At 38.6% G+C, this 21,206-nt stretch overlaps 1 protein-coding gene across 4 annotated transcripts in view; it reads right to left on the reverse strand.

The window, feature by feature from the left end:
• Window positions 1–21,206, reverse strand: part of CPED1 (cadherin like and PC-esterase domain containing 1) — a 266,420-nt gene that overhangs the window by 28,628 nt on the left and 216,586 nt on the right. For 3 of the 4 annotated variants that reach the window (XM_032401696.1, XM_032401698.1, XM_032401697.1), the window contains 2 exons: window positions 12,410–12,527; window positions 5,537–5,673 (listed from right to left, as the gene is read on the reverse strand). In XM_032401696.1, the coding sequence (XP_032257587.1) occupies window positions 5,537–5,673; window positions 12,410–12,527 (255 nt within the window). Of the gene's footprint in view, window positions 1–4,872; window positions 5,034–5,536; window positions 5,674–12,409; window positions 12,528–21,206 lie in introns of those variants that run through there. The other variant, XM_032401699.1, reaches the window with a different exon arrangement.

Below are 21,206 nucleotides of genomic sequence, written 5' to 3' on the forward strand. Positions count from 1 at the left end.
AATTAGCCACACTTCAGAAATTTAAACACCTTGAATCCAAGACACTACTTAACTTGCAAACGTTACTTAAAGATGTAAGTTACATTTCCTGTTTTAACAGCTGAGTTTAAGTACTTTCAGTAAATACTGCCTTATTATATTTTCCTTCCCTAATTGCACTCTTCTCTCAGATACTGTTTTAAATTCTGAGATATGTTTTCAACTGACAAACAAAATAAGGGCTTGTTTAATTCAGTTTGGTCAGACTCCTACTAAATTTTTTCTGTTGTAAATTTGATTATCATATTTCTAAACTATATCCTATAAATTTCGCACTGTGATTACCAAGTTATGCTCTGATAAATTTTTGTGGATGTTCCATTCAGAGCTTGTTAAGTAAGAAGTGGGTATCTATTTAGAGAAACGTGTGAGAGTATAATTGAAAACATAGCTTGTATTTTTCAATTGATTTTGCTTTGACTCAACACAGTTACACAACATAAAACCTATACATATCCGTGAAATAACTCATACTTGGATTAGGTGAGGGTTTAAAAGGAGCCCCACATTTACCTGCCCTTCATACACAAATAAGTGTGACATCGAAATGGGCTACAAGTGCTTTGAGGAGAAATCTTGTTCCATGTTTCCTCCAGAGACCAGCTGCCTGCTCGCATCACTGTGGCGAAGGCAAACGACTGAGTCTAGAAAGTAAGAGTACTACTCACATACCACTAAGCACAGTGGGGTTCCTGGCCAAAGTTACTGGAAACTTGAAGCCCTTTTTAAGTCTCAACTGATTTGTGCCTTGCTCTGTCCTCACAGGTGGGCATGTTTCCAAGTATAGCCTTGCATTCATTAGTGTAGAACAGTAGTAAAAAGATGTAAAAGGTCATAATAACAACATAAGGAAATTCAGTTGAGGGAAATGACCACTTGGAGATTCTAAAGAAAGCAGAATGCTAGAAGGCCTAACTTTCCAATCATTCTCACCAGCCCTGTCAAATTCTATTGCATTTAAATCTCATTCTTTGGAGGAAGATAATTCTGTTTAATGCATCCCCAAAAGCTGAAGCTTGCCTTGATTAGGATTTAAAATAAAGTTCTGTTTTTTTGTGGCACAGCTTTTGCTCTGCCTATTCATGGCAACAGTGAACCTCGGCTTCTCACTGTAAAAAAAAAATCTGAGTTTTACATATTAATTGACAGTCTTCAGGTTAGTAAGGCTACTATGCTGTTAGAATTTGCATGTTTAGGTATATCCCACTTTTACATAATCCAAGAAGCATAAATTGCTACACTGACAAATGAGAAACTCGGACTCCTCTCTTGCACTCCTGATTGGTTCCTGCCCATCATCTGTTCCTTCCAATCCGAGGGAAATCCAAGAAGGCACTAGGCTTGAGGGATAGGACTCTCCCTACAGATTCTTCTTGGGGGAAAAATGAAGATCCCTATTTTTTTCCAGTTCAGTTAAGCCATTTCAAAGTAACGTGTTTGGTAGATTGCTTATAACTACCACCACCGCCCTTTGTAGGCACTTTTAGCAACTTTCTAGAACCTGGGAGTCCAGGGTGTCACCCTCTAGGGGCTCTCTACCTTTGCAACCCACTATGTTGTAACACTCATTTCTCTCATGTGTCTCCTTCTACTAGAAATTTAGCTCTTTGGAGGATCGTGTTTGTATGCCCCTAGAACAGATTCTTAGCTCATCAAAAGCTAGATGAATGAATGAGCAGTGGAACATCATGAAAGTTACAGAAAGTCTTGTTAAACAAGGTTTCTGATGTGGGGCACCAGAGTTAATCTGATGGAGTCGGTGAATAAAGAATCCCTTTGTCTGATGGGATCAGAACTGTAGTGCAGGCTTGCTGACCACCAGTCCAAGCGCCCCCACATCCCCCCGCCAGGACCCTGCTATCCTTATGCAGATGTGAAGTAAATTTCTGTACAAAGTCACTGAAATAACATGTTTCTTTTGAACATTTGACACAGTAGAAAGGGAGTACCCCCCCCCCCGCAATGTCAGTATATATGGTGTTTAAAAAACAAAATATTTATGTTACCTGTTTTTTCTATTTTTGTAATTGGTATGCTTTAACATATATTTGTCTTTAGGATAGAATAATGATTACAAAAACTTCTGGGTAGGATGAGCATTGTCTTCATTTAGTAATGAAAGAGTGTCAAGATACTTTGTATATTTATATTTTTCTCATGGAGAGTGAGAAATAAATATACTGGGAAAACTTTTTGCTAACCTACTTCTATTCATAAATGGTGTTTTCTTAAGATAAGCGCTATTTGATAGTCGTAATTGTGAATGTTTACACAATCACGTCTGTGCTGTGTGGTGTGTGTGTGTGTGTGTGTGTGTGTGTGCATGCACCTGTCTGTATATTATCAGGTCCCATGATTGTAAATATAAAATTTCTTTCTCAGACTCTCTCTCCTTTGCATTTCCACTGCCTCTGTCCTAATTCTGATGTATACAACCTTTTAAGATACAGATTTTTAGATTAAAAAATGCTTACCCATGAAAATAAAAATCATACAGATATTTTCAAAGATCTCTTCACCCTTCGCCAATCATGCTTTGCTCCCTGAGCTGGCTTCGTGGGCGTGTGACCCAGGGGGGGCTACACAGAGTTCCTGCAGTGGGAGGGACCTGTGCTTGTTTTCTTGCTCTGCTGTTGCCTTCTTGGAAATTTTAATCATTTTGAACACAGGGTCCTGCATTTTCATTTTGTCCTCAGCCTCGTGGAATACGTAGCAGTCCTGTCACCACGCCACCCCTCTCCTGTTCCCCTTCACTTATGTAATCATTCTTGACTGTGTTACTTCCAGAATTTTCTGTGTATGCAGGCACTTTTACATGTGTGTATTAGTTTTTACATCAATGGCATTATTCTATACATATACTATAGAATATATATTCTATCTTTGAAATCATACTTCTTCAGAAATCTGTACTTAGAATCTATACTTGCTTTGACTCCTCAATGTTGTGTGATGGAATTTTTCCGTTAAAGAGTCTCTGTCTCCCCAGCACCCATATCCTCCTCCCCGTAGGCAGTCTCCATACTGCTGTGGAGTGATTTTTTTCTAATTCTGGCCATGTCACTCCTCTGCTAAAAATGGACAATGCTTCCCTGTGGTGTATAGAATACATTCGCATCCTGGTAAACACATTGGACTCTGTGGAACCATGGCCAGTGTGCTAGCAAACTGGAATTCTGAGCGTGAAGGTCTGAATGATGCCTCTGTTAGACTAAGAGACTCAACTAAGATAAGCCCTCACTGCTAAGCAGCCAGCCAGCTGGTCTTGGCCAGGATTGCCTAATCTGAACATAGGGTTTATTTTCAGACTTTGGAACATCCTCTGTAACAGGTAGAAAAAAAAGGGATCTTCCTTTTTTCTTACCATTACTTTGTCGAGTTGCTAATAATCAGCCTTGAAAATAGCAAAGACTGTATCATTTGTGCCTCCCCCCCAATTTATATGTTGAAACCCTACCCCCCTTGAGTGATGGTATTAGGAGGTGGAACACCTGGAAGGCAATTAGGGCCAGATGAGGTATTGAGTGTGGGGCCTCCATGACAGGATTAGTGTCCTTAGAAGAAGAGGAGACTGGAGCTCTATCTGTGTCTTGTGAGGACCGCAGAAAGGCAGCCAATGGAAGCTGGGAAGGAGCTCTCACCAGAACCCAGCCCTGCTGGCCTCCAGATCTCAGATTTCTCAGCCTACAGAGCTATGAGAAATGAACATCTGTTGTGTAAGCCACCCAGTCGATGATATTTTCAGACAGATGAGGAAGAAGGCTTTTAGCTTTCTATAAACTGACTAATCTACAGTATAGGATTAGATCATATAGGCTTCTTTTATTTTATAGATGAAGAAAGTGAGTCAGGGAAATAATATGGGTCATGTCAAAAGCCATGGAATTTAGTTATGAACTTAAATTAACATCTATTGCCTTTCAGGTTAATAGACTGTGACATCTTGGAATTTTCCTGAACGCTCTAAATTCTGAGGTCAGAACAGGATTCTGGAAGAGTTTAGAGACATCTAACTATTACAGCAACAACTATTTTCATTGCTTCCAGTCCTGCATTTCTTAGATGTGGATGTTGGATTGTCCAAGTTGGTGGTTAAAAATGCCAGAGTAGTAGCCACACATACGTGTGTGATCATGGGAGAATTCTTCAATCTCTCTGAGCTTTAATTTTCTTAAGTAGAAAACAGATATAATAGTTACCTCACAGATTTGTGATTAGAAATAAACAAGATTATACCCTATCTGTTAACAAATATTTGATAAGCGACTATTACATATCAAAAAGTTGTGCAAGCAGTGAGATTATGTCAGTGATTCAAACATGTCCCTTGTCTTCATGAAGCTTACAGTCTGGTCAGATTTAAGGTATGAAAAGGTTAGCAGCACACTTACTTCCCTGCACAGAATCAATTCTCAGTTAATAATACTGACGGTTCATACATTTCTAAATGTTTGTTTTCTTCTCTTTCCTTTTTAAAAGTAACAAATACAGCTGCTTTATCTTCAGGGCTGCTCTCCAGTCATGAAAATTGGGGCATTTATATTGGAATCACCATGAAGAAGAATGTCCATCCTCCTGCCCTGCTCTTTACCCCCTGTCATTATTTTTAAATTATTTGCTAGTAGAGAATCTGAACCTAGGCTGATCTGAAAAACTGGCATACATTCATCCCAGTGCTCTTTCCCTTATGCATTAATAGAACTTTAAAAAAAAAAAAAATCAGGTTTTGAACTCAGTCTTGCCCCTATGTGAGCGCTTACAAATGGTTTGTAAGGAAATGTTCATCTAATAAAAAGTACTTTGAAGATCTGGATAAGAATTACTTACTTCATGTTAACCAAGCATTTCAGTCTATGTGCCCAGTTCACACGTCCAAGAGCTCGGCCGGGATCTACCTACTCAGAGCGCGCCTAGCAAGGAGACACTGCATGTCCAACAAATCAGCTTAGAGGCCTCACTAAAGGAAAAGCAGCCTAGTGAGGTCCGTGTGAGACCTGCCCGGGAATGTGAAAGAAGATCAGGAAGGTTAGCGTGTCATGCACTCGGGAAGCTCAGGCAGAAGTGAGCCTGACATGCAGGGACATTTCACTGCTCGTGCAAGCAAGCTGCAGATGTCTGCTGTAACTGCAGGGCCTTGCTGGAGCCGCGGCTGACGAGGCCAGCTTCTCAGAACTGCCATCTGTCCGCGGACGTGGCAAGCTCTTACCAATGTGTGCTGAGAGGACCAGCATGGAATTGGGGCAGCCCGGGACATGACTTTAATGTCCTCCATCTGTCAAGTAGACTTATTTGGAAATAATGGATCATTCTGAGCAAGAATGGTTCAGGATCTTCTAGAGTAACATTTACCCATAATTCTAAAAGCCAAATGGCATGCAGTTAGTTACCCTCTGTGGAGTCAGAGAGCAGGAATCGGTCTAGTCAATACGATTGCATGGCTCTTGGTGCTGCAGGCAGCATAAACGAAAGGCTTCTCCCCACTGGATCCAGAACCTACCTTCCTTCCTCCCAGGCACTGCTGGAGTTGGGGCTTAGTTAGAACACCGTATTGGCAGTCGTGGGGCTGCCAAGTTATTTCCCTCCAGTCACAGGTCCTGTTGTCTGAACAGCTAAGGCAAGGCACGATCCATTGGCCTGGAATAGACAGCGAAATCTTTGTTCAGATTCTACTAGTGAAATTACAGTTCGTAAGTCACTACAGACAGAAGACCACTCTGACTGTGTAAGTCCACAGAGCGGGGCACGGCCCCCCGCCAACCAGATAGAATCGCAACACGTAGAAATGTTCTGAAATAACACAGTCAGTGCCGAAATCAAGTATGAGTCCTGCTCTGTGAAACTACATTCTTAACAAAAAAACAAGTGATTGGGGGCTACTCCATTATTACTTGTTTTTAAATAATACATTAGGTACTAAATAGGACCAAAGTAGAGGGGAAGCCACTAATCTTAAGGCAGCTGACCACAAATCTTCATTGACCTAACACAAGCTTAGGTTAGCAATCCAGTAATAGATATATTCCCTGCTTTCAAGAGAGTCAAGGTATCAGAGAAGTACTTTAATATTCTGATAACTCATTATTTTGAAGACTAGGTATTGTTTCTTAACTTGATCGGTGACCTTTTTGGTGTGAATCTCTTCAGCTCATTCTAGCTCTGTTGCCTTCATTTCTTCAGCTGTAAGACGAGGCATGTACTGTTCTCACATGGTTGGGGGGAGGATTTCATGGGATAATGCATGTAATGTATCTAGCACAATTATGATATCATATTTACCTCTGTTACTAGCAGACTTCAGGCACAAAATAGGTCACAAGCTTTAGTAAATGCTTATGAGATAAATGAATATTGTCAATGCATTTAAGATCTTTTCTATTTTATTGATAAAGTGATATGTATTCAAAATACTTCTGCTTTTGGTGTGAGTAGACACATTAATAATTTATTAGAAAAAAATCAAGAAATGATTTTTTGATTTTTTTTTCCTTTTTCATCTTTTCAGAAATGGAGTTTGAACCAGTACATTGAATACAGAGTGGTTACTTCCATCCTTTGTGGAGAATACCCTGATGTCTCCAACAATCACATGCTCTACCCTAAAGGTCTTGCTTATGTTACCACTAGATGTTTCTCTTCAAAGTACTGAGGAGCTAAATATTCCTAGCTGCTTTTTGAGTTAGAAAAAAAAAAAATAACAACTTTATCCATTCTGGCTTTGCTTTCTGTTAACAAAAGTATCTGGTGTGACATTAATTTTAGTGGGAAGAATTCCTACTTTCAGGCGATGAATATGGTGCATTAACATTTCATGACCTCAAGGATGTCAGAATTGTGTGTTTGTGGAATAGTTAGAACTAAGAAAATATGAAAGAAGATCTAGTTTATGGCTTACTAGTTGATCACAGAAAAGGAAAAAAAAATGTGGGTATATTAAGAGAGAACTGGGAGAGATAAAATAGTACTCTCTGGGAGGATTTTAACTTAATACATTATTGAAATATCTACCTTACTAGATGTTAGGTGCTGTTGGTGTTAAAATACAATAACTAAAAAAAAAAAAAACGTTTCATAGCACGTGTCAGATGCTAGGGATATTCTGAGCACTTTAATATATTAACGTATGTAAGCCTCTTAACTTACAGTGCTAAACCTCAAAAAATTTATAATCAGGTTAGAGGGTTACAATTTATACATGTAAAATAATTACAGCATAATAAAAGGAAGGCATAATTGAGTAAAAATATCTGTGTGGTGCCAAAAGAGTCTGGGCTCTAGAGACACACACAGCTGAGCTCTGCCTCCAGCTAGCTCTGTGGACCTCAACTGCGCATTAGAGTCACCTACAAACCTTGTTAAAATCCCCATGCTCAAATTGTATCCTGGACTGATTAATTCAGAACCACTGGGTATGGAACTCAGGCACCAGGATTTTTTAAATGCTTTCCAGGTGATTCCAATATGCAGCCACGGTTGAGAAACACTGTTTAACTTGGAAAAATTACTTACTATTCTCTCTAGGAGAAAAATATATATAGCACCTGCCATAGTGCCTGATACCTAGCACCCGGTGGATATATTTTTCTCTCCCACCCCCACCTTAAGTAAGCCTTGGTGGTTTAGAATAAAGAAAACATCGTGAGGGTCAGAGTCATCTGGAAGTTCCCGTGGAGCACATGAAATGTGATCAGGTCTTCTGGATGGATCAGATTTGGAGAGCTGGAATGGGGGGTACTTTGGGGACAGTGATGACGCAGCTCTAACAGCAGTGGGACTGAAGAAGGAAGTGGCCTCCACCAAAGATTCCATATAGGAGCGAAAAAGAAGTCTGCTCCGTAAAAGGCATTTCCGAAGTTTCCAGATGTAGAGAAGAACCATGCTACTAAAAGACATGACATAGAAAATTTAGGAGAGGTGCTGGGTGTTGAATGGCAAAATGAAGACTGTCCTCAAAGGTGCTTGTTTCTCCAACCAATTCTCTTTGTAATTTTTCTGTGGTTTTCATTCAGAATTTACCTTGCTTCTAATTCTAACTTTGCCCTGGAATATAGTGTTTGTAATCAATAACCACCTCCTGCCTATATATCTTCACATCTTCATAAAGATTTGCAGTCAGTGGGCATCCTCTCGAATGGAGTTGGAATGGGGCTTTGGATCTCCTGTCTATCCTCCTCTTTTACAGATGAGGTAAACTAGGACCTAAGAATTAAAGGACAGAAATGGGATCATGCTGTTAATGACAGGCTGGACCAGAACTGAGGTCTCCAATTTGCTGGTCCTTTTGTCATGTGAGGCCAGGTGAGCACAAAATTAACAGTCGAAAATGAAATATGGCCTAATGACCTCTTTGGTAGCACTTACAGGAAAACCCACAAATAGGTTATTTTAAATGAATTTATCTTTATTTTGAAATGCTGAATTTATTTAGTGGGTTCATGTGTTAACAGAGACCGTGTTTTAAAAAAAAGATCGTTAATTTTCTTTCTAATAGGATGGTGGTATGTGGGGGACATAAATGTGTTTCAGCTAATGAGATTATATTTAGTAATATTTTGAAGGGCTCAGTTTTCATCAGATCCTTGAGTATTTCAGAGCACGTGCATCCTCTCCTCCAAACACTCTCTCCCCCTCTAACCTTGCTGACAGCTAATTTTGCACAAACTGGGGCCTTCTTTGGCCATTTGCTTCTAAAGCTGAAGAAGCAAGTGGCCAATTGCATGCACAAAAATCCAAATATGGGTACAATTAGTTTGCGGGCATAAAATCTCAAACACATCAAAAGGACTCCTGATTGGGTCTCTGAAAACTTGGCCCCAATGGTTCATACTACTATATATTTATACAGTCATAACTCTCTGCATTTTTGTATTAGTTAAAAATGCCCCCCTTTTTTATTGTGATTTAGTAATACTGCTTGAAATAGACATCTGTATAACATCTGCAGGACTGGAGTTTCTTGACATTTTAAATGATACCAGCTCTTAACTAAAATTGTCAAAAAGAGGGACATAAATTCTATGTTATATATTTAAACATTGAATGAATCAAAGCTGTGATTTCTGAAATAGAGTATGACATGTGTTTTAGGGAATGACATTCTAAGGAATAAAAATGGCTTTTGGGAGAAGTTATTTGGTTTATAATTATCGCTTTATATTTAATGCAAGTTAGAGTTCAGCCATTTAAGTGAATCAGATTGGCTGACATAATGGAGAGAAGAAATTCACCTTTGTAACTTAGGGCCACGGCGAGATGTAAAATCATATAGATAGCACTAATTCCTGACTCTATGTTATAAAATAAAGCAATTTTCACTCAAGAAAAAAATACATCATATTTTCAACATCAGAAGTATTAAAGTCAAGTCCTATTTCCTTGCTACAAAGAAAAGATGATACTATCTTCTGTTTACATATCATAAAATGCATTTGGAGCTATTTTCCTTTAAGGTACTTCTCATTCAAAAATCACTGTATAAATTTCTTTGTCAGATTAGAAGAATTATTTTTTCATTCTTAAGCAAGAGATTTTATTCTTTGGCTGTGTCTCATAGTTAAATTATTTTCTAAACGCTAAAAATCAACTTAAAATTAAAGAAAAAAAAAAAAACCAGGCCCTCAAAATTATATTAGCTAGTGTTATTGAAAAGACATGTAGACCATCATTTCATTGGCAAGGTGAAAAAAATGTATCCAGTTTGCTAAATAACTGTAATGTGCTGTGAAAATAAGATTTTGGAACTAATCTATGGCCATATAATCTAAAGCTGGAGTGCCTGAGTCAACTTCCTTCCAGTGTTGTCCACCATGACAGCTGCTTTCAGCAGGAGGGAGTCCTACTGTCAAGGAAGGAACTTTCTGGCCGCAAAAAAATCCATTCTTGCAAACTGCTGTTCCTGGTCTCGCTCATTTGTTTTGAATCTTTAGGTCTTTAGGACTGTTATGGGAGGGGCAGTGAGCCTTGGTTGGTCATGCCCTGACTGCTCACAGTCTTCCGTGGGAAGGAGGAGGACTTGGATCTTGGTTTTAGTTCAGCAACCATTTTATTTTTTTTTATTTTTTGAAGATTTCATTTATTTATTTGACAGAGAGAGAGACACAGCAAGAGAGGGAACACAAACGGGGAGTGGGGAGGGAGAAGCAGGCTTCCTGCGGAGCAGGGAGCCCGATGGGGGGCTCAATCCCAGGACCCAGGGACTATGACCTGAGCAGAAGGCAGATGCTTAACAACTGAGCCACGCAGGCGCCCCTCAGCAACCATTTTAAAATCACCAAAAGATGAAAAAGGGTCATTCTCTGCTTTGGAGAAACATACAATCTAGGGCAGTTATCAGCAATGCACCTTTGATTATATTAATATACACTGTAATGTATGTACTTATACTCCTATATCTATGTATTATGTTCATTATAAAACAAAAATAAGAATGATTAGATAAAAATAAATGCACATATATTTTCATCTTTACTGCCTTCATCCTTTGGACTGTCTATCCCATGCCACTCCATCCTCTTGCTCCAATGCATCATTCCACTCTGAAGACTACTGATTAGTGAAAGAGAGAGAAACATGTAAAGTAAACACTTGGAACATAATGAGGTAAGTGCTATGGTAGACATGTGCCCCAAGTATTCTGGGAGCACAGCAGAGAAGCCAATCTGGGGGTGGGCTGGTAAGGAGAGGCTTCCTAAAGAGGAAAATACAGCATCAGGAGAATTAGGCCAAGATGGGAAGAAAACTTTCAGGAGCCGGGGACAGCATGGACAAGAGCATGGAATCCTGGAGCTGCACTGTGGGCATGAAGTGAAACCAAGAGGCTAGGAGGAGCTGGGAGACAGGGAGGGCCAGATTTCAAGGCCCAGTATTGTCAGGCTAAGGGACATGGGCTTGAATGGGGAATCTATTTTGGGGTGTTCTCTCAAGAAGCAGAGCTACTCAAGTTCCCGAAGGTGTCTGCTCGAAGAGAGCTTCTCCTGTTAAGGACCAGGCACAGAGATAGCTTCGTGACAGGGCCTGGCATAAGTTACAGCAAATTTAATGAACAGAAAAAGATGCCACTTCCTGAGAAATCTCAGTACTGTATCTTTGACTTTTTGTTGAAGAACTTTTGACTTGGTTCAGTAGGAGGAATGGAATTAAGTTGTTTTATGATTCTCATAAAATGTCATCTGATAAAAAACATCCTTAACTAGACACATCGGTGTCTCCTTTGTATGTAAGAGTATATATCTCTATCTATATAGCTGAGAATCATAAACCACACCACCTGACATGCCATAATGGGTAAATCCCTCCCTATGTGCCGACTGTGATTTATTATTTAGAACACATGTTCAAGAACGGGGACATGCCCACGTTTGTTAACTGTGCATGCCAAATTGCGATTTGTACTGCCCATTTGTGAAACTCATTTCCCATTCAAGTTGTGGTGTGAAGTTCATGGCAAGGGTAGAAAAGCTCTTGAGTGTTTTCTCAGACTCTTTAGATAAAGGGAGACTTGGGGTCATGAGGCCAGAGGGACAACCAGGAATCTCAGAGAAGATGCTCCTTGCTCCTCTTATCTCTTTGGAGGTATTTTTAGTCCCAGCTTTAGCTTGACCCCACTAGTCTCCACTGAAAGAATAACATTGGGAAGGAGAGAAATAGGGAATGTGGACAGTGGCACCAAAGTGTCTCATTCCAGGTCTGCTCTATAATTAGGCAGGGTTCAACACTGTAATTTCAATTTGACATTATGATTTTCCTGCCTCTATTAATGCTCAGTACATGGGAGACCTTAGTGATCATTCTCAAAGATGTTTTTTTTTTAATTAAAAAAATGATTTAAACCTAGACTTGTTCCCTTAAGCAGTTCATTGGTTCACATAGCCAACAGGTATTTATTTTGTCCCTACTCTGTAGAATTTATAGTGCTAAGTGAATTGATAGAGTGTGAACAAGTCAGACTCCCTGTCCTCATGTAGCTGACGATCTGGGAAGACTGACCTCACAGAGTTAACTACACACTTACATTTAAATGATTGTGGAAATGGTCATGGAAGAAAAGCACAGGGTGCTATGAAAATATACAATAAGGAAACAAATCAGGGGCTCAAGAAAGGCTTTCTGGTACAAGTGACGTTTTGGCTGATATCTGTAGATGAATATGGATTAACCAGGCAAAGAGCAGAGGGTGAAGAAAAAAGAATTTGGTGAATCAAATAGTTCACATATTAAAGCAATGTATTCAGATTAATTCTATGTGTTACCGTTCATACTAATGAAAAAGTCATGTAGTACCTTGATTTTTTTGTATAAGGATAGTTTAAATAAGTATATACTCATCTATATTAGAGGATTTTTTAGGAGAAGTGATATCCAAAGTAATCGTCACCTGTTGTGTCCCCAGATGGACAGATCTTTAGTTCGGGCTGTGAAATGGCTTCAATGTAGTCAGAGGAAATAGGCTGTAACCCACAGGTTTCCTCTGGGTGAATCAGCAAACCACAATCCTGCATTAAAATGGTAGAAATTAGCTGTAATTAACCTGACCTATAGTAATAAAATCTAAAAAAATTAGATTATTTTTTGTGCCAAATAACCTTTGCAGATAAAAGGGAGCAATTGTTTACCCTTCTTGTGGTATTGATTTATCAATAGTTGTTTGTGCTAGAAGTAACTACTTGCATTGAGAGATGAACATAAATCCTAATGACAATTTAATCTTTATTTTGGCATTGATATTCATTACTGCATTAATACTGTCATTGATATTATTATTGCTCTGCCATTTTTTAAAGAAATGGATGCAAGTTTTACCTTAAAAAAATACGCCTGTGTGTTGTTGACTCATTAAAAATAGACTATAAGACAATATATCAAGTGAAAAAAATCATTAATGTGAAAAAATGGGAAATATTTGAGAATGTTAACAGATGAATTTCATTTCAATGCACATTTATTAAGGACCCATAATATGCCAGACATGGAATTCAATACATATATTTTATTCAAAATATGTTCATATATTTATAAAAGTAGGTAACATGCCACTGCAGTGAATATCATTATAGATGCATGTCTATTAAGCAATGCTTTCTCTAGTCTGACACGTGCAGTGGAGAACAGCAGTTTGGCTCTCTCTCTTCATCTCTCCTCTGCTCCAGCAGGTCAGAGCACTCTCAGTTTCATTTAGCTTTTCCCTCCTTCCTTCCTTCCTTCCTTCCTTCCTTCCTTCCTTCCTTCCTTCCTTCCTTCCTTCCTTCCTCCCTCCCTCCCTCCCTCCCTCCCTCCCCCCCTCCTCCACCTTCCCTGCTCCTCCCTCCTCTCTTTCTCTCATGCACATATGTGCTCTCTTTTTATCAAGGTAAAATTGATATATAACATTATATAAGTTTCAACTATAGAACGTTACAATTCAACGTGTACACACCACAAAGTGATCTTCTAGCTTCTTCTTACAAGGTATTGGCTCCCGTATCTCGCCTGGGTCCCTCCATCCTGCCTCGCCTGATTCCACCGTCTCCCTCTTCACAGGGTTCTGTCAGTCTATCACTAGGGTGGGTAAAATGCTATTATCTCTGCTGGGAATGCTTTCCCTCTAATTTTTCCTGGAGAGCATCTTTTTGTGTTTTAGGTCTCAGCAAGGCCTTCTTGGAACTCTGGCACGATACGTCTCCCCACTCTCGTCCATGTCATCCCTGCTTGTTGCCTTCATACCCTTCACCATTTGGTGATAATTTGTTATTTGTGTCTTTTCCACTAGACTGAACACTCCCTGAGAGCAAGTAATTATTTCACTCACACATATACCCAGTCCCTACCATAGAGTAGGCAAATATTTATTGAAGGCATAAAAGGTTAGGCATAATTGTTTCCCACTTCATATCATAAATTCTCAGTAATGGAGAGAAATAATTGGTTTGACCTCTTTGCTCTGTAACTCTGTCTCTAATGAGCAGTTTCTAGTCACCCTCCCTCACCCTCTCACATATCCTCACACCCAACTCAGACTTCCACATCTCAAATGAGAAGGTCAAGGGTATTAAGGAACAAAAGGAATGAGGGTGATGTACAGACGTCATGAAATCTTGATTCAGTATACATATTTCCATTTTTAAATTCGTAACTGAAGTTGGAAGTTAGAATACCTATTAAAGGTCAGGAATGTGATTTGTATTAGAGTGTTCATTATAAAAAAGCAATTAAAATAACACAAAGTTAATAATAATGTGAGGAGTTTTAGTCTGAATAAACGTCTATGAATGTGTGTGTGTGTGTGTGTGTGTGTGTGTGTGATAGCTATCTATACATTTATTTTTGGTACAGGCTGAACCTTTTTGTAAGGCTAGAAAAAATAACATTAAGCATCTATGAGACTGCAAAAAATGTTTATATCAAACATGAGGAAGGGCAATGAGAAATAACATTATACACAAGTGATGGGATTGCAAATGAGTTCAGCTACTTTTGGAGAGAAGTTTATACTAAAAAAAAAAACTCACAGACTCCATAGCCCTGAAGTCAGACTTCTCAGAGTCTACTCTAGAGAAACCCTCATGTAATGTATAAGGATAGACCTAAATGGACTAACTAACATGGAGAGATTTCCAAGACACATGATAAAGAAAAAGAACAAAACCTAAAGAAATGCTTTGTTATAGAACAACATATATCATATGAAACACACGGTGAACGTGCCACCAAGTCACCTAAATTCAGGTACTTCAGACTGAGATGTTATGCTCGATGTATTAATAAAAAGATAACCTTTTAGCATATATAAATCAACATACATACATAGAGATAGATGATGATAGATAGACAGATTCATTCATGCATGCAAATAATGTTGAAACATTTCTAAAACTCTGGATTTAGATAAACCTTTGCTGAAGATTATTGTTTGTTTGGGGTCTCTCTGGTGTGTGTGTGTGTGTGTGTGTGTGTGTGTGTGTGCAAGGGCATATCCTAATATTCACCAGGAGGGCATCAGAGAGTCCAGATCACAGCTGACAAAGTCCTAGCTATTCTCTGTTGAAGCCCCACATGTGATTGACACGTATCAATCAATGAGAAAAATGTGCTCTTACATGCGCTGATGGCTTGTCCCGTGGGGGACCCAACTCAATCCCTGACGAGTGGGTGTGGGCTGTTTGGGGAAGCTTGGTCACAGGAGCTTTTCTGAGGTGACAACATCTGAACAGCATAATGAGAAAAATCAGGGGATGAGAGTTCTGAGAAGAAGAAATTGCATGTCAAGCCCACAAGATAAGGCAGGAAAAGGATTTGTCTTACATCCTAAGTAAAAAAAAAAAAAAAAAAAAAAAAGTCATTTTTAAGAACTCATGTGCTGACAATCTACATTATAATGATCAAATCATGGAACCTTTCTTGAGATGGCACCTCCAAGCTTATCTACTACAAACTCCTATTCAGAGGAAGAACAATTAATTCATAATGTGGTCCTAAGCATTGTTGAATACAGCTTCAAAATGGACAAGTATTAATAACTAGCAAGTGCAAAGTTCTTGCTGAAAACGCAAGTCCCCAACCTCAAGTGGCATCGTCTAGCTCATTGTCAGAAGTGCCTTCTTAATCTTGCACTGAAATCTACATCTCATTTGTTCTAATTATCTTCTTAGCTGCAGCTTAGAAAAAATTTACTATAATAATACAGAAGCATGTTCTGATCCAACTTCAAAGCTTCTGAAACAAATGGCTGGAAATAGAGCGTGATAATCTTCTAAAATGTCCAGTGTTTGCACTTTCTGAATATCGGGGATTCCCCGTATGAGCCCATGATAATAGCGGAAACATAATGCAGAGCACAGGAAAGCAGACTGGGAGTCCGACTGGGTGACCACGCCTGCTCCTTGGAACTTTGGCCTATCTTTGTGTTTGAATTGTTACCTGGCGTGGTGCTATTTCTGCCTCAGGTGGACTTTCCCAGGGGCCACTGTTCTGTGACAGTCGGTAGATCAGACCTGTTGGTTCTAACTAAACAGCCATGACTCTAGTACATTCTAAGATAGGGCAGGAATCAAAGTGATATTGCAAAGGATAGACACAGCTGAGGGTAGGAGAGGGAGAGCAGATTTCAAGGTAAATGAAATTTAGTCCTAACCTCCTTTCTGTAGTTTAGGTCAAAGAATATTCTATTGTATTCTGTGTTTCCTTTTGAAATTCTCCTTGGCAGTTAATCTTTGTTTGCAGTTCAAAAATCTTAACCCTTTCAGTTAAACTCTTGGCTATTTTGGAAAGCCAAGGCAGCCTGCTGAAGTGGACGTTATTCATTTTCCAGCCGCAGCCAAACAATGTTACTCTTAAGGTTGAATGAAACACAGCATCTGGCTAAATACAGACCCGAGTCTGGAGACCGGCTGACAGAGTTGGGGGAGTAAGAAGAAGAGTGGCATCAGTATAGCTGGGTGGGCTCTGTGCACAGTTTATGAAATCAGAGAATAGCGGCATACACCGGAAAGAGCCCCACTGTGTTACGAGTCATACTTGTGAATTTTAGTTCCAGCTTTGCCATGAACTGGCTGTATGATGTTGAGTAAGTCACCTGACCTCATTTTCTCAACATAAAATGATGAAAGGTGGAGAGAAAAGAGGGAGAAAATGCATTAAATGATCTCTTAAGTATGGCAGCAGGCAATGTTGGGTGCCTACACAATATCCATTCTCCTTTCTTCCTTTCTAACAAGAAGACCTTTGTTTTGTTGTAGGTAGCAATATATCAGGATTAAAAAAAAAGAAGAAATTCTATTTCCCAGTCTTCTTTGTGGCTAGACATAGCCATGTGATACTATTCTAGCCAAAAAAAAAAAAAAAAAAAAAAGAAAGGAAGGAAAAGAAAAATTATTAAGTGAAAGCAGAAGTTGACTACAGATTTCTAGAAAAGTTTTGCTTCCCTGATGTAAGCTTTGCCTCCTTGATGTGCATTTTTTGGTCACTCTGTTTCTTGATTCCTCTTAGAATGTAGATGCGAGCTTGAAGGAGGAAGAGCCATGTTGTGACCATGAGACAACCGTGAGCAGAAACCTGAAAGAGCCCGGGGCATAGATGCTGCTGCAGATAACGCAGTGCCAACTTTGGGTTGTCTACCTCCGCACTTGAGAAACAAACTCATACTTGGTCAAACCACTATGTAAATAAGAATATGCAGCCAAACTTCTCTTTTCCTCTAAGAGTTTATGAAACCTATTCTTCTCAGGCCATATGAATCTTTCTGAGTACTGCTTTAGATATTAAAAGTGATTTACCTACTAATAACAAAATTTAAGCTATCTTGAAAGAAAAACTCATTAGCATCTCTCATTTCTTTCATCACTGGGGTGATTAGTAATTTGTTCAGGTTCAGACGTATTCAAGAAAATGAATGACAGCTCTTTTGGTCGTAAGTGTCATCTCTTGGAGCCTCAGAGTCTAGATACACAGAAAAGGTAATATTTAGCAGAGTTGCTTAAAATGGCATTAACCCCAGAAAGCTCCACATCTAGAGTATATCATTTTGCTGGAGACTTCATAGATTCCTGACTGGATTGCCATAACTCTCACTAGAATGCAGTAAGATAATTAGCAGGGATTTCCTTGTTCAGACATGTGTAGAGTATATCTGTTTAGTATGTAATTTTAAAAATTGACTAACTTTTCATGAAGTGCTACAGTGACTAACAGAAGAATATGAAAGTGCCCTTGGTTTTGTCCGCTGCACTACCCATGAATTCATGATCACTATTTCTTGTTACCAATTTTTCTGGAAGTCTATTTAGTTCTTATAAAAAGGTGTTTTGCCATAAAGGAATTAGTAGTATTTCTGATTTTTAATGTGATATTGCCATATTTTTGGAGCCATGGACTATTTGATCTGGTAGGTGTCTTTATTTTATTTTATTTTTTAAGATTTTATTTATTTATCTGACACACAGAGAGAGATATCACAACTAGACAGACAGGCAGCCAGAGAGAGAGGGAGAAGCAGTCTCCCCGCTGAGCATGGAGCCCAATGCGGGGCTTGATCTCAGGACTCTGGGATCATGACCTGAGCTGAAGGCAGATGTTTAACCAACTGAGCCACCCAGGCACCCCTGGTAGGTGGCTTTAAATCTTACTTGCTTTTCTGGACCCATGGAATCATGCCTTCAAGATGATAATTGTCTCCCTCTCCTACTAAATAATGAAAAATGCCCCCCTTAAATTTAAAAATATACATTCACTCCCTATGGCACCCAGCTCTTTCCAAGGCACCCATTTCTTTCTCTTTCCCTGGCCTGCTGCTATTTCCAGGAACTCAGTAGTGACTCTCAAACTTGACAATCCTGGCACAGTTCCCTGGGAGGCAGAGTCCCCTTCCTATCAAGACCGATCTTTCCTGTAAGAAATGAGGTTCCCAAAGGATCCTAAATTCATATGGAACCACAAAAGACCCCAAATAGCTAAAGCAATTTTGAGAAAGAAGAACAAAGCTGGAGTTTCCTGATTTCAAACTATACTGCAGAGCTATCGTAATCAAAACAGTATGGTACTGGCAACAAAAACAAACACATAGATCAATAGAATAGAATAAAAACCTCCCCAAGGCCCATGTATATATGGCCAACTAATCGATGACATAGGAAGCAAAAATATACCATGGGGAAAAGGCAGTCTCCTCAAAAATGGTGCTGGGAAAATTGGACAGCTACACACAAAAGAATAAAACTGGAGAACTACCATATATAAAAATAAATTCAAAGTGAATTAAAGACTTGAATATAAGATATGAAACCACAAAACTCTTAGAAGAAAACATGCGTAAAAAACCCCACAAAACTCTATGATACTGGTCTTAGCAATATTTTTTGGGACCAGTCTCCTCAAGCAAGGGCAACAAAAGCTAAAATAAACAAAAGGGATTACATCAAACTAAGAAGCTTTTGCACAGTGAAGAAAACCATCAACAAAACAAAAAGGCAACCTACTGAATGGGAGAAGATATCTTTAAACCATATAATCAATAAGGGGCTAGTATCCAAAATATATGAAGAACTCACACAACTTAATGTCAAAAAAACCCAAACAACCCGATTAAAAAGTGGGCAGAGGACTTGAATGGACATTTTTCCAAAGAAGACATAGAGATGGCCAAAAGGCACATGAAAAGATGCTCAACATCAATAACCATCAATGAGGGCGCCTGGGTGGCTCAGTTGGTTAAGCGACTGCCTTCGGCTCAGGTCATGATCCTGGAGTCCCGGGATCGAGTCCTGCATCGGGCTCCCTGCTCAGCGGGGAGTCTGCTTCTCCCTCTGACCCTCCCCCCTCTCGTGCTCTCTCTCGTTCTCTCTCAAATAAATAAATAAAATCTTTAAAAAAAAAAATAACCATCAATGAAATGCAAATGAAAACCACAATGAAGTGTCACCTCACACCTGTCAGATTGGCTATTATCAAAAAGACAACAAACAACAAGTGTTGGTGAGGATGTGGAGAAAAGGGAACCTTTGTGCACTGTTGGTGTCAATGTAAATTGGTGCAGCCATTATGGAAAACAGTATTGATTTTCCTCAAAAAATTAGAAATAGAACTACCATACAATCCAGCAACTCCACTTCTGGGTATTTGTCCAAAGAAAATGAAAACACCAATCCAAAAAGATATAAAGATATATTCACCCCTATGTTCACGGAGATATTATTTACAACAGCCAAGATATGAAAGAAATCTAAGCGTCCACTGATAGAAGAATGGATAAAGAAGAAGTGCTGTATATATATATAATGGAATATTACTTGGCCATAAAAAAGAATGATCTCTTGCCATTTGCAACTATATGGATGGACCTAGAGGGTATTATGCTAAGTGAAATAAGTCGTCAGAGAAAGACAAATACCATATGATTTCACTTACACATGGAATCTAAAGGCCAAAACAAATGAATAAATGCAACAAATCAGAAATAGACCAATAGTAGCAGGAAACAAATTACTGGGAGGCAGGCAAAATAGGTAAAGGGGATTCAGAGGAACAAGTTTTCAGTTATAAAATAAATGTCATGAAGATGTAATGTGTGCTTAGGGAATATAAATGATATTGCAATAACTTTGTGAGGTGACAGACTGTAACCAGACTTATCATGGGGATCATTTTATAATGTATAAAAATACTGGATCACTAAGATATACCCCTGAAACTAATAAGATACTGTATGTCAATTATATTTCCATTGTAAAAGAGAAAGAAATGATGCTTCAGAGGAGCTAATTTCACTATCTTGTTCCAAAAGGAATGAATTATTTTTTGTCTTCACATTGTCTCTAAATTTAACAACTGCTTTCCTTGTATTGTAGTCAGCAAGCCATAAAATACTGAGTAGCTCTTATGTGATTCCTATTATTAGATACCCAGTGAACATTTGTAGGAAATTAGCTGAGGTATACATTAGCAATAAATAATTACAGCATAATCCATCTGAAATCATCCTTTACATACCACATTGATCCTAAGACCGAACTTTTTCATTAAGAAAAGAGTGTAATGCATATAAATTCATATGAAAGGAGATTTATGTCCTTTATGGAAGACATTTCGGAAATATCTTGTGAATATAATTATACTCCAAAGACTTTATCCTACAGATACACTTCATAAAGTCTGCAAGGAAATTTACTGGAGTTATATTTATAATAAGAGAAAATATGACACAATCCAAGTGTTCATCAATAGGAACTGGTTAAATAACATCCACTTAATGGATTATTTTGTAATTCTTAGAAAAGAAGGATGCAGAGTAAAGATATGGAGAGATATATAAGATATATTATTAAGAGCAATAAAGCAAGTCGTAGGACATTATGTATACCAGGATCTTATTTAAGTAAAATAAAATGCTAAATATTACATCTGCTTGACTGTGCCTACATAATTGTTGGAATGATGCCCAAGAAACTCTGAACAGTGGCTCTATTAGAAGATTAAGAATGGTAGGCCAGAGATGAGGCAGCAAAAACGAACTCTTAACATGTTTTTAAAGATCTTGCCATTAGTATGGATCGTTATTATATTTTTAAAAATACATATTTAAGTAAAAAATAATATTTAAAATGGAAAAGTAAAAGAAAAAGTTAGAAAAACACTGATACCTCCCTTTAAAGGTATATAAATTTTCTGTGCCTGCCATAATATATTACCACCAACTGCATGGCTCA

The sequence above is a fragment of the Phoca vitulina genome, unplaced genomic scaffold (assembly GCF_004348235.1).
Source record: "Phoca vitulina isolate PV1807 unplaced genomic scaffold, GSC_HSeal_1.0 scaffold4, whole genome shotgun sequence".
In the NCBI taxonomy this organism is placed as follows: Eukaryota; Metazoa; Chordata; class Mammalia; order Carnivora; family Phocidae; genus Phoca; species Phoca vitulina.